Source organism: Borostomias antarcticus, assembly GCF_949987555.1.
Source record: "Borostomias antarcticus genome assembly, chromosome: 2".
In the NCBI taxonomy this organism is placed as follows: domain Eukaryota; kingdom Metazoa; phylum Chordata; class Actinopteri; order Stomiiformes; family Stomiidae; genus Borostomias; species Borostomias antarcticus.
In genome coordinates this window covers 8,700,485-8,715,807 of record NC_140235.1, presented here as the reverse complement: position 1 = coordinate 8,715,807, position 15,323 = coordinate 8,700,485, and the positions used below count along the sequence as shown (strand labels likewise).

The 15,323-nt window shown below is 45.4% G+C and overlaps 1 protein-coding gene across 3 annotated transcripts in view; it reads right to left on the bottom strand.

Moving 5' to 3' along the window:
• cryl1 (crystallin, lambda 1) overlaps positions 1-15,323 on the bottom strand; it is a 38,432-nt gene extending 23,109 nt beyond the window's left edge. Inside the window, exons 1-5 of one of the 3 annotated variants that reach the window (XM_084452710.1) lie at positions 15,202-15,323; positions 13,786-13,893; positions 6,086-6,212; positions 3,468-3,629; positions 1,736-1,930 (exon numbers count right to left, since the gene is read on the bottom strand). In XM_084452710.1, coding sequence (XP_084308836.1) covers positions 1,736-1,930; positions 3,468-3,629; positions 6,086-6,212; positions 13,786-13,893; positions 15,202-15,242 — 633 coding nt within the window. In that variant the 5' untranslated portion in view covers positions 15,243-15,323. Of the gene's footprint in view, positions 1-1,735; positions 1,931-3,467; positions 3,630-6,085; positions 6,213-13,162; positions 13,217-13,695; positions 13,717-13,785; positions 13,894-15,201 lie in introns of those variants that run through there. The other 2 variants (XM_084452712.1, XM_084452711.1) reach the window with 2 other exon arrangements.

The following is a 15,323-nucleotide window of genomic DNA, read 5'->3' as shown; positions in this document are numbered from 1 at the left end:
TCTTATCATTATTCACATACAGGATGTGCCCGTCCGGTCTAGTTCTTATCATTATTCACATACAGGATGTGCCCGTCCGGTCTAGTTCTTATCATTATTCACATACAGGATGTGCCCGTCCGGTCTAGTTCTTATCATTATTCACATACAGGATGTGCCTGTCCGGTCTAGTTCCTGGCTCGGAGGTGGATATCCATATGGCCTGCTGAACTTCTGTCTCAGGGCTCAAAACATCAATGCAGTTGTAGAACTTGTCTTAAAAGTTATTGCTATTCTATTATTGTCATTGTTTTAAATTTAAAACTTCCCTGCTGAAAAAGACTTGTGGTGCTGAAATTAGGCTGTATACGATAATGTTGGAGTACACATTTATTTGTGCAATCTATCATGTCACCTCATCAACAGTGGGGGAAAAGCTTTCTGCTGCTAGCGCTTGAACATGACTTCATGTTCCTGATCTGGAGCCTGGCGGCTCGCGCCAGCAGCAGCGCGTTCACACAGTGTTTCTCTTTGTGTGAGTGGGACTGTATCTCCGTGTGGATCGGGGCAGTAGCTACTGTAGCTGAGTGGAAGGGGAGCGGTTTGGACTGGTCAACAGCCATCTGATACAGGTACACTGTCACTCAGGTACTGCATACTGTAACGCAGGGACAAAACCTCCTGTGTCAGCTGGATGAAGAGGCTTTATTAGACATCGCGCCCACAAAGAGAGAGAGAGAAAAGAGATTTTGGAACCAAGGTGGACTCTAAAAGCCCCATTATGGTTGTGTGTGCTGACGGGACTCCCTCCCTCTGTGTGTGTGTGTGTGTGTGTGTGAGAGAGAGAGAGAGAGAGAGAGAGAGAGAGAGTGTGTGTAGGAGATAATATAGCCCACTGACTGATTTAAGCCCATGATTACTCCCATTACAGCTTTCACTTCCAGTTCCTGGATGACTGAAGGGATTTTTTACCCATGATTCTCACCAAACATGGGCATCGGAAGCACAGATTCATTTTTGGGGAGTGTTGAGAGTTTCAGAGTTGAGAGGAAGAGGTGAGCCTGTGGCTTTGTGGTGATCTGTTCAATCTACTACCAGGGGAGCAAATATCAGACAGAACGAGGATGCTGTCTCTTATGTTCATGGTTGGGGTGAGCGCTGTGCCCCGAGGGCCCTCAACTCCAGGTCACGATGCTGGTCATCGGTACGGTGGCTCACTGACTCCCTTTTGTGTCACAGTTACACTCCTGGAGAGTCAGAGAAGACACTGCCTCCCTTCCCTCTCAGTAAGAACCATCAGCAGGTCAGACTAGGAAGCGACTGTGACCCAAAGTCCAAAGAGTGTGAGCAGAGTATTGTCTGCAATGACTCACAGCCTCAAGACCAGCCTGGCACACCCACTCCAGTCCACCTAGACCAGCCTGGCACACCCACTCCAGCCCACCTTGACCAGCCTGGACCCACTCCAGCCCACCTTGACCAGCCTGGCACACCCACTCCAGCCCACCTTGACCAGCCTGGCACACCCACTCCAGCCCACCTTGACCAGCCTGGACCCACTCCAGCCCACCTAGACCAGCCTGGACCTACTCCAGCCCACCTAGACCAGCCTAGCACACCCTCTTCAGCCCACCTTGACCAGCCTGGACCCACTCCAGCCCACCTAGACCAGCCTGGACCCACTCCAGCCCACCTTGACCAGCCTGGACCCACTCCAGCCCACCTTGAGCAGCCTGGCACACCCACTCCAGCCCACCTTGACCAGCCTCCAGGACTCAGCGATGATGGCGTACTGCACGCGGTTCAGGGCGAAGCCGTCGATCTCTCTCCGCAGGCGGACTGGCGCCTGGCCCACCTCGGTCATCAGGGCGTAGGTGCTGTCCATCACCACGGGCAACGTCTCTGGGTGAGGAACCAGCTCCACCAGCCTGACGTAGTAGGGCGGGTTCACCTGCACAGGGACACGGAGACCATCCCTACTGGTTAGTGACATGGTGACCATCCCTACTGGTTAGTGACATGGTGACCATCCCTACTGGTTAGTGACACAGAGACCATCCCTACTGGTTAGTGACATGATGACCATCCCTACTGGTTAGTGACACAGAGACCATCCCTACTGCTTAGTGACATGGTGACCATCCCGACTTGTTAGTGACACGGAGACCATCCCTACTGGTTAGTGACATGGTGAGGATCCCTACTGGTTAGTGACATGGTGAGGATCCCTACTGGTTAGTGACATGGTGACCATCCCTACTGGTTAGTGACACGGAGACCATCCCTACTGGTTAGTGACATGGTGAGGATCCCTACTGGTTAGTGACATGGTGACCATCCCTACTGGTTAGTGACATGGTGAGGATCCCTACGAGTTAAAACCACACGGTCATGAGACCTCGCTCACTCTGACACATCGGAGCACATTGGGTGTTTGAGAAAATGATGGTGAACACCTGAACACCACCATCTGGGAACTAGTGTTCAACTAGTGTTCAACTCCTCTGACCTTGCATGTAGTTGAGCCTGACAGGGCGGAGAGGAAACGCCATCGTCTAGTGAGCGTTTCTCTAGTGAGCGTTTCTCTAGTGAGCGTTTCTCTAGTGAGCGTTTCTCTACTGAGCGTTTCTCTACTGAGCGTTTCTCTACTGAGCGTTTCTCTACTGAGCGTTTCTCTCCGGTGTTTGGGATCATTGTGTGAACCATTTTATTGCAGCTATCGATAAGTAGAGCTTAACTCACACACTCATCTCCCAGGAAAGCCCTTCTGACGGGAGAGGATTAAACATTCACCCCACACAAACACGCTTGGATACGCTCCCATTTCTCTCTCTAACACACACCTACGCATGCACGCACGCACGCACACACACACACACACACACACACACACACACACACACACACACACACACACACACACACACACACACACACACACACACACACACACACACACACACACACACACACACACACACACACACACACACACACACACACACACACACACAGGTAGAGGTGAGATCCTTTCTGTAGGCCAGTGTTTCAGCATCAACCTGATAAGAGTGGAATTTTTGTGTGAGGTTGTTAAGAGCCTTGAGGACGGAGGCTGAAGTCCATGTGAGTCTCTCCCTGCATCCAAAGAACGGGCCCATAAAGAGTGGGCAGACCTGGAGGTTCAACCCTGGAGCTGGACGCTCTGGCAAACAGGAGAATGATTCACCGCTGCGCTGAGGTCAGAGGTCAGATAGACAGGGAGAGGGGCGTTGGGGGACAGGGACAGTATTCATCCTATGAGAGAAACTTATATGTCTACCTGATAAGAGGTGTTTGATGGACAGGGACTGACCACATGAGAAGGGTGTTGGTGGACAGGTACTGACCGGGTGAGAGGGGTGCTGGTGGACATGTACTGACCGGGTAAGAGGGGTGCTAGTGGACAGGTACAGACCGGGTGAGAGCGGTGCTAGTGGACAGGTACTGACCGGGTGAGATACGATGCAGCGCGCCCGGTTCTGGACCTGAGAGAAGACGTTGCTGGGCAGCAGGCAGGAGGTGGAGCTACTGAGGACCACGCCCTCTCCCACGTGACCCTCCACTGCCTGGAACACACTCTGCTTGGCCTCCAACTGCTCAAACACACACTCCTGTTAACACACACACACACAAGCATGGGTTAGCCAAGTGACAGTACAATTCACCAAGTGAAGGTCATCACTGATAGTATGGGCCTTCAGACAGAGCAACTGTAGAAGCAAATATCAGAACACGACAAAGACACTATTGACAGAGCAGCAGGGAGCAACATTTTATATTTTACAGGATTTAAACATGTCGCTGGGGACATTTTGTCCCACAAAACCCAAAACACAGCTGAATCAGGAAAACATCGGACACGACCGGAACACAAGTATCTTCTTTCTAAATGTATTTCTGAGGCCACAGTGGAATTCAGGGACATTACTGAGATCTGCTTCCATTACTGAGATCTGCTTCCATTACTGAGATCTGCTTCCATTACTGAGATCTGCTTCCATTACTGAGATCTGCTTCCATTCCAGTTCCCATTAGATTCAAAGAACAAGAGGAAACAACCAAGTTCTGTGCTCAGTTCAGGAAACTTCTGCCAACCATGATCCCCCCAGTCAACCTCGGTTTGACCCCCAGTCAACCTCGGTTTGATCCCCAGTCAACCTCGGTTTGATCCACAGTCAACCTCGGTTTGATCCCCAGTCAACCTCGGTTTGATCCCCAGTCAACCTCGTTTTGATCCCCAGTCAACCTCGGTTTGATCCCCAGTCAACCTGTTGACATGGTTTTCATTACTCTGCCATCCTTAAACATTAGATATATTATTTTAGCTCTAGTGTACTAGTGTGTCTATTTATACTGCCTGTATAAATAAAGGGTAAATAAAATAAATACAAAATAATACAAGTCCTGAGCTTATTACCCACACAAAGAACCAACCAGAGATGATCCAAATGAAGGAAGTGAGTATTGATCGATAGTGTAAAACTCTGGTCAGAGTATTGATCGATGGTCTGAAATGGTGGTCACTGAATAAACGTCTCTTAACAAGGACATTAATGTCTGACAATGGGGAGGGGCTAGCTGAACATTCCCCTCTACCCTGCTACAGCCTCTAACACAGCCTCTAACACAGCCTCTACCCTGCTGCAGCCTCTAACACAGCCTCTAACCCAGCCTCTACCCTGCTACAGCCTCTAACACAGCCTCTAACACAGCCTCTACCCTGCTGCAGCCTCTAACACAGCCTCTAACCCAGCCTCTACCCTGCTGCAGCCTCTAACACAGCCTCTAACACAGCCTCTACCCTGCTACAGCCTCTAACACAGCCTCTAACACAGCCTCTACCACAGCCTCTACCCTGCTGCAGCCTCTAACACAGCCTCTAACCCAGCCTCTACCCTGCTGCAGCCTCTAACACAGCCTCTAACACAGCCTCTACCCTGCTGCAGCCTCTAACACAGCCTCTACACTGCTACAGCCTCTAACACAACCTCTACCCTGCTACAGCCTCTAACACAGCCTCTACACTGCTGCAGCCTCTAACACAGCCTCTTTCACAGGCAACCTGTGAAATGCCTGGTCCCTGGCTCCCCTGACCCCCAGGGATGGTCCCTGGCTCCCCTGACCCCCAGGGATGGTCCCCGGCTCCCCTGACCCCCAGGGATGGTCCCTGGCTCCCCTGACCCCCGGGGATGGTCCTTCTGCTCAGTCAGGGGGGAATGTGACTCTGTTCTCAGCTTCAGAAGCTCCTCACGTTTGTGGCTGGGAGTTCGTCTCACAAGACCAGACGACCGGAGATCTCAGCCTGAGACCGGCTGGTTCTAATCTAGCGGGGAGTGTGGGAGCGGGACTTAGACAGAATGAGTGATCCGTGGTTAACCACCCTGAAACGGACTCAATATCCATGTGGCTCAACATCCTCCTCCCAAGCCTGCCATCACGAGACGCCCAGAGCAACCAGCTGACTATCTAGGGGGGCATCTATCCAGCTGACTATCTAGGGGGGCATCTATCCAGCTGACTATCTAGGGGGGCATCTATCCAGGGACATCACGTCTCCTCCTCCACTTCAAGCTCATCCTAAAGCACAAGATGGTGAAGTGCTTGACCAAGATCAACATTCCTCTCGTCCGTTCTCCCAGCCTCACTCTCAAACAGCAGAGAGGGTCCTGGGACGGTGTGAGATTGAAGAAGGGATATGAGGGAGGAGCAAACAGAAAGACTTGATTTTCAACCCCTGACCTTTCACCTCAGTGGAGCTGGCGGATAGGAGAAGAAAACATAATTCTACAGTATCAGTCTACTATTGAGTCCCCGTGACGGTTTTGGACAATAGGCTCTGTGCACCAGCTCCACTACTTCCTGAAAGTCACTTGGCATCTTTATTTCCTGTCCTATATGATTGGATTAAGTGATTAATCAGGGGTGCGGCAGACCCTGCGCACACCTGATTAATCACTTAATCCAATCATATTGGACAGGAAATAAAGAAGCCAAGTGACTTTCAGGAAGTAGTGAAGCTGGTGCACAGAGCCTATTCCAGCATTTGTCTTATTTCCTCATCCCATACCTGGACAAAGACGGCGCCCTCTAGTGCCTGAGCCAGGTCGTCATGGCTGCTCAGCAGGGCCAGCTGCTCAGAGGCTCTCAGGTCCCCGCGCAGCATGGCGGCTTCCTGCAGCTCCTCCAGCTGTTTCCTGTCCACCAGAGAAGAGGTCAACTCAGAGAAGAGGTCAACTCAGAGAGAAGCGGTCAACTCCAGTGATTAGAGAGCACACACATGTACAGAACAGCACATGCCACACACACAGTGTAACATACTAATACAAACATGGCGGACCTTAATTAGACACACAGATATATACAGATACAAACATGGCGGACCTTAATTAGACACACAGATATATACAGATACAAACATGGCGGACCTTAATTAGACACACAGATATATACAGATACAAACATGGCAGACCTTAATTAGACACAGATATATACAGATACAAACATGGCAGACCTTAATTAGACACAGATATATACAGATACATACATGGCGGACCTTAATTAGACACATATATACTAATACAAATTTGGCGGACCTTAATTAGACATTAGACTACTTATGAGAATGTGCACATGCACGCACACACACATGCACACACACACACACACATACACACACACACACACACACTTTTGAGGACCAGTTAGACAAACATATTGAAATGTGTCTAGAATCAGGAGAAAATACGAAGCATGGGAGGAGCTTTTCAATAATGAAGGCATTGTACCTGCCTAACTGTGAGTATGGCCTACCAACATTGCATCAGTTGCATGGAAATAGTGAGGTAGGCTCCAGTGTGTAACTTGAGAGGGAGGTGACAGTGTGTAACTTGAAACAGACATGGACTCCGCCTCTGAAGGTGTCCTCTGGTCCATTCATTCAGGAACTCTCACGTCAGACGTTGATTAACCATTTATTTCCACAAATGGAATACAGTTGAGTTTGGCGCTGATGGCTCCGCTCTAAATGCTTCCCTGGATTAGCCAAGCTGCAAGCCAAGATGAAACAGGGAGCGAGCTATGAACCCCCCACAGGGACACAGAGCAGGCCTAACAAAAATAAATAAATACATCAAGCGGAGCTTACAGTACGACCTGGTACACGTACGTACCTAGGGAGGGAAAAAGAGACACAGCAAACAGAGCAAGGAACACGCACAAATCCCAGTACGGCAACAGGGAACACCCGGAGACAGAACCGCCCAATCACCAGGAGGGAGGAGGACGGGGAGGCGGAGCCAAGCTCGCCAGCAGGTGAGACGTATCATGCGAGAGCAGAGAGCGGTGTAGCTACCAGGAAGTCGTTTAAATAGACCGTCTAGCTGTGAGTGAGGGCTGTGGTTGTATAATAGATGATTGAATGATTGAAACGCTGATTGCTCAGCTGGCTGTCAGCTGATTACAGCTGAGGCGTCTGACCCGTGTCCTGGAGGAAATTACGCCAGGCTTCAATTGTAACACTTTATATTAAGGTCCTCTCATTAAGCATTATTTAATAAGGTAATCAGGTCCTTATAAAATGCTTATTAACATTAATATGTGTTAATAAGACATTTATAAGTGTTAGTAATAGCATTATAAACAAGTTTATTGTTAGATTATAAGACATTTAACAGAAACTCGTTAACAGTTTATAAACCGCTTAATGACCGCATGACTGCATGACCGTTCCCCCAGAGGCAGCCGGGAGCAAACCAGGGCGTGTGCATGACCGCCCCCAGGGGCAGCCGGGAGCAGACCAGGGCGTGTGCATGACCGCCCCCAGGGGCAGCCGGGAGCAGACCAGGGCGTGTGCATGACCGCGCTCGCGCACCAATCAAGTGCTCCTGTCTGTTCTTCTGCATGTTTTTAGTATTGGCTTCCTGGGAGAAGACCCTTGCAGACACGGGGAGAACAGAAAGACCCGGAAGACCCTCCTGTGAGGTGACGGTGTTGAGTACTGCGCCACGTCTTGCTCAAGGACGTTCGGGCACCCAGCTGGGATCGAACCGGGAACCTTGTGATCCCCAGCCGGCCACTCCCGAGCTATTTGCCTCTCCCTCAGACATTAATTATGCACTTATTATGCTCATAACTATGCATTTTGCAGCCGGATCTAAAGTGATAACAGTGCCTTATTAAGGTTATTAAACCCTTTATTAAGCACTTGTGACCAATTTCAACTCATCTGCGTTGTGTATTTTTATTGCAAAAGAATGGATCTGAACCCGGGTCTCCCACAGGAAAAACATAGTTCTAACCAGCTACGCCACGCCACTAATAAAACAGCTATAGTACAGTATACAGTTTATGTGGTGACTGGAACCCAGTTGAATTGTATAAACTCACTCCACTAGTTATGAATAATGTCCGGCTGCATCACCAAATAGCTCTAGCTTGTCGGTGGCATAGCTGGCTAGAACCATGTTTTTCCCGTGGGAGACCCGGGTTCAAATCCACCCCTGTGCAATAAAAATACACAATGCGAATACATTGAAATGGTCACAAGTGCTTAATAAAGGGTTTATTTATATGATGAAGGCCAAATCATAGTCCAGATGTAACACAAATGGACTGGAGTCTGCTGGCGCGAAGCTGGATTTTCGTGACCTTGCGTACCTAGTATTCACATACCGGTGGATGACTCTGTCATACCGAATTGTGTCGGGGAAAAAAGATAGATACCCTAATGACATTTCTTGACCATTGTTTTGTTATTAACTCGCTAGCTAACTTGTCACTGATTGAAACGTCATATAATATTGACGTTTGTAATTATTTTGAATGAAAAAATGTCCTTCCACAAACGTTAGCTAGTTGGTAGCTATCTAGACCAGCTAGACCAAGCTCCCAACAAACGTTTGTTTTGGCACTGTTCTCATTTTAGATCCGGTAGCTGCAAAATGCACAGTAACATGCATAATTAATGGATAATAAGTATGTATAAGAAACTAATATGGCTTTTATTAATGTTCTTAAGCAGTTTATGAACTGTTAACAACTTGTTTATGAATGTCTTATAACAATAAACATATTTATAATGCTATTATTAAGTCTTATAAATGTCTTATTAACACATTAATGTTAATACGCATCTTATAAGGACCTTATTACCTATTAATTCATGCTTAATAAGAGGGCCTTAATACAAAGTGTTACCTATTTTGATTTCTGTTTTGTATCTATCATATATTTGTATCTAATCTTTTGTTGTAAATTTGTATCTGATTGTGTTACTTTGCTGTCTTTGATGCTGCAACAGTGCAAATTCCCCCTGAGGATCAATGAGGTACACTACAGTAGTACTACTACCAAAACACTAGTACTACTACCAACACACTAGTACTACTACAGTAGTACTACTACCAAAACACTAGTACTACTACCAACACACTACAGAAATACACTAGTACTACTACCAAAACACTAGTACTACTACCAACACACTAGTACTACTACCAACACTAGTACTACTACCAACACACTAGTACTACTACCAACACACTACAGAAATACACTAGTACTACTACACTAGTACTACTACCAAAACACTAGTACTACTACCAACACACTACAGAAATACACTAGTACTACTACCAACACTAGTACTACTACCAACACACTAGTACTACTACCAACACACTACAGAAATACACTAGTACTACTACCAACACACTAGTACTACTACCAACACACTACATAAATACACTAGTACTACTACCAACACACTACATAAATACACTAGTACTACTACCAACACACTACATAAATACACTAGTACTACTACCAATACGCTACAGAAATACACTAGTACTACTACCAACACACTACAGAAACACACTAGTACTACTACCAACACACTACAGAAACACACTAGTACTACTACCAACACACTACATAAATACACTAGTACTACTACCAACACACTACATAAATACACTAGTACTACTACCAACACACTACAGAAACACACTAGTACTACTACCAACACACTACATAAATACACTTGTACTACTATCAACACACTACATAAATACACTAGTACTACTACCAACACAATACAGAAACACACTAGTACTACTACCAACACACTACATAAATACACTTGTACTACTACCAACACACTACATAAATACACTAGTACTACTACCAACACACTACATAAATACACTAGTACTACTACAAACACACTACATAAATACACTTGTACTACTACCAACACACTACAGAAACACACTAGTACTACTACCAACACACTACATAAATACACTAGTTCTACTACCAACACACTAGTACTACTACCAACACACTACATAAATACACTAGTACTACTACCAACACACTACATAAATACACTAGTACTACTACCAACACACTACATAAATACTCTAGTACTACTACCAACACACTACATAAATACACTAGTACTACTACCAACACACTACATAAATACACTAGTACTACTACCAACACACTACATAAATACACTAGTACTACTACCAACACACTACATAAATACACTAGTACTACTACAAACACACTACATAAATACACTTGTACTACTACCAACACACTACAGAAACACACTAGTACTACTACCAACACACTACATAAATACACTAGTTCTACTACCAACACACTAGTACTACTACCAACACACTACATAAATACACTAGTACTACTACCAACACACTACATAAATACACTAGTACTACTACCAACACACTACATAAATACTCTAGTACTACTACCAACACACTACATAAATACACTAGTACTACTACCAACACACTACATAAATACACTAGTACTACTACCAACACACTACATAAATACACTAGTACTACTACCAACACACTACATAAATACACTAGTACTACTACACACTACATAAATACACTAGTACTACTACCAACACACTACATAAATACACTAGTACTACTACCAACACACTACAGAAACACACTAGTACTACTACCAACACACTACATAAATACACTAGTTATACTACCAACACACTAGTACTACTACCAACACACTAAATAAATACACTAGTACTACTACCAACACACTACATAAATACACTAGTACTACTACCAACACACTACATAAATACACTTGTACTACTATCAACACACTACATAAATACACTAGTTCTACTACCAACACACTAGTACTACTACCAACACACTACATAAATACACTAGTACTACTACCAACACACTACATAAATACACTAGTACACCTACTACCAACACACTACATAAATACACTAGTACTACTACACAGTACACACTACATAAATACACTAGTACTACTACCAACACACTACATAAATACACTAGTACTACTACCAACACACTACATAAATACACTAGTACTACTACCAACACACTACATAAATACACTAGTACTACTACCAACACACTACATAAATATACTAGTACTACTACCAACACACTACATAAATACACTAGTACTACTACCAACACACTACATAAATACACTAGTACTACTACCAACACACTACATAAATATACTAGTACTACTACCAACACACTACATAAATACACTAGTACTACTACCAACACACTACATAAATACACTAGTACTACTACCAACACACTACATAAATACACTAGTACTACTACACACTACATAAATACACTAGTACTACTACCAACACACTACATAAATACACTAGTACTACTACCAACACACTACAGAAACACACTAGTACTACTACCAACACACTACATAAATACACTAGTTATACTACCAACACACTAGTACTACTACCAACACACTAAATAAATACACTAGTACTACTACCAACACACTACATAAATACACTAGTACTACTACCAACACACTACATAAATACACTTGTACTACTATCAACACACTACATAAATACACTAGTTCTACTACCAACACACTAGTACTACTACCAACACACTACATAAATACACTAGTACTACTACCAACACACTACATAAATACACTAGTACACCTACTACCAACACACTACATAAATACACTAGTACTACTACACAGTACACACTACATAAATACACTAGTACTACTACCAACACACTACATAAATACACTAGTACTACTACCAACACACTACATAAATACACTAGTACTACTACCAACACACTACATAAATACACTAGTACTACTACCAACACACTACATAAATATACTAGTACTACTACCAACACACTACATAAATACACTAGTACTACTACCAACACACTACATAAATACACTAGTACTACTACCAACACACTACATAAATATACTAGTACTACTACGAACACACTAAATAAATAACATGAACAAATGGACATATCCAGCAGGTGAGCTGGGAGGTGCTGGTGGTACCTGGGAGGTGCTGGTGTGTTGGTGGTACCTGGGAGGTGTTGGTGTGACTTGAACATGATTCAATAAAACATGTTTTTAAAAACGTTTTGGCGCAGCCATCACAGCTCGTCTCTCTGAAGGCAAGACAGATATTGGCAGAGGAATAGAGAGAATATGGAGGCTACAAGTGGAAAGAGGCACCCAGCTGCTATCATTTCTGCTAAACACCAGATGTCACTGTGCTCTGCGTTTCCAACGCCCCGAAGCTTCGGATCTTTTTCCAGCACAAACAGGAAGAAAGCCCCAAAGCTTCACAACTTCACAAGGCTTCATCTGCTCACCCCTACTTACCATAAAGTGGCACTTTTACTGAAGCAGGTCTACAGTAGACCTACCTGCAACACAGTTGATCCAACTGCAGCAACATGGATCTCTTTAGCCCACCCGCATAGGCAAGCCTAGATACATACAGAGCTGTTGCTTGGCAGGTTGGTTCATTTATCATTCATCAGTCTAATATCTGTACGCTGATGGTGGATATTAATATCAATTTAGATTGGGAGCAGTTCCCCATTGTTAAACAGTTGAACATACATGTAATAGACACTATTCCGTGTTGGTAATAATGACACCAGAATACAAAAACGCTAAAAAACGCTGTCATCTTGGAATGTTTAACCAATGACAATATGTCCAAACTTTTAACGTTGCTGTAATTGTTTAAGTTGAAAGGCTTAACTTTTTTCACAGGTTATCTTGGGTGTGGGAACCGAAACGAAGTGTGTATTTGTCCTGCTCCTCATGTGTGAGTAGGAGAGCAGTCGTGGAGTTTTTGGTTAATGTTTCTCTACTGTTCTGCAGTACTGACCTGACCTGCAGGATGGCCCCAGCTTGGACGGCCCTGGCAGCCTAACTCCCCTCCTGGACGGCCCTAGCAGCCTAACTCCCCTCCTGGACGGCCCTAGCAGCCTAGCTCCCCTCCTGGAGGGCCCTAGCAGCCTAACTCCCCTCCTGGACGGCCCTAGCAGCCTAACTCCCCTCCTGGACGGCCCTAGCAGCCTAGCTCCCCTCCTGGAGGGCCCTAGCAGCCTAACTCCCCTCCTGGAGGGCCCTAGCAGCCTACCTGATCTCCTGGAGGCCCTAGCAGCCTACCTGATCAACTGGAGGGCACTAGTAGCCTACCTGATCTCTTGGATGGCCCTAGCAGCCTACCTGATCTCCTGGAGGGCCCTAGTAGCCTACCGGATCTCTTGGATGGCCCTGGCAGCCTACCTGATCTCCTGGATGGCCCTGGCAGCCTACCTGATCTCCTGGATGGCCCTGGCAGCCTACCTGATCTCCTGGATGGCCCTGGCAGCCTACCTGATCTCCTGGATGGCCCTGGCAGCCTGGCCCGGCTGGTTGTCGTAGATCTTCACCTGGTAGCCTCCACTCAGGAACACCATGGCCCAGGAACGGCCAATCAGGCCACTGAAATACACCAGGCACAGTCCAGATCAGACAGCTCCTTGTCCCTGCTCCTGTTCCCTGCTCCCTGTCCCAGCTCCCTGCTGTCCCTGCCCCTGCTCCATGTCCCTGTCTCCCTGTCCCCTGCCTTGTCCTTCATGGCCATGGATCAGGCAGGATGTACAGGTGGAGGCAGCATGGTGTCAGTCAGAGTGAGATCACATGGCCTGTATCAGCCTCATCTTTGTTACAGCAGATTGTTCTGGGAAAGAGTCATCTGGCAGGGGCAGTGAATATGAATCAGGGGTAGTGAATATGAATCAGGGGTAGTGAATATGATTCAGGGGTAGTGAATATGAATCAGAGGTAGTGGATATGAATTAGGGGTAGTGAATATGAATCAGGGGTAGTGAATATGAATCAGGGGTAGTGAATATGATTCAGGGGTAGTGAATATGAATCAGAGGTAGTGAAGATGAATCAGGGGTAGTGAATATGAATCAGGGGTAGTGAATATGATTCAGTGGTAGTGAATATGATTCAGAGGTAGTGAATATGAATCAGGGGTAGTGAATATGAATCAGGGGTACTAAATATGACGGCCTTCATTCTGTGAGACAGGAGTACCAGGCTGCAGACTATGCCATCCCTCAGGGGTCAGTGCAAAGGCTCATTTAATGATGGACTACAAGTAAAAATATGAATGGCATGGCATGTACTGTAATTATGGGCTGATTATTGACCCCCAGGGACTTCCTGCATTCAGGGAATAAAGGTTAATAAAAAATAAATACAAAATAAAAAAGCAGACAAATGTAAACACATGGATCCCCCAAAAAAGGTCTCAGAACCTTGGTCAGAGGAAGCCATGGAAAGACCTGTTTGGAGAGACTGACAATCGCAATATGAAAGCTACTTGTGTTATTTGAGTACCCCTGTGCTGTCAATGTGGGGAAAAGTGTAGGCCTAATGATGTTATTCAGATAAAGCTAGCTTTATAATACACACATATGTGCATGTAATCAGTGATTCATTGTATAGTAGCGATATTGAATGTCAAATTATAAGGACATTCATAAGTCCCACAAACATGTGATTACAAAACCGTAGTGTCAGCATTGATTATGCAAATGAAGGACATAGCTAGCTAAAATGCCAAATCATGAACTGCATAAACTGACCATGGCTGTTTTAGTGTCTAGTGCAAGGATAGCTAAAGCTGACAAGTGTGTTGTTAGTGTGTGGTGGTCTGCAAAATCAGTGACTAATTCCCCAAAATGTCCAGTGTTGTTGAGCAGGCTACTGCAAGTATTTCTTGATATTTTGTCTCACCTGCCAACGACGGTAATGATCTTCCCTTTATATGAACTCATTGCAATTTGTAGGTTTGCTGAATAGCTAAGTTAGCAGAACTGTTTCACTGTAAAACCAATGCAAATCTTGGAACGCCCCTC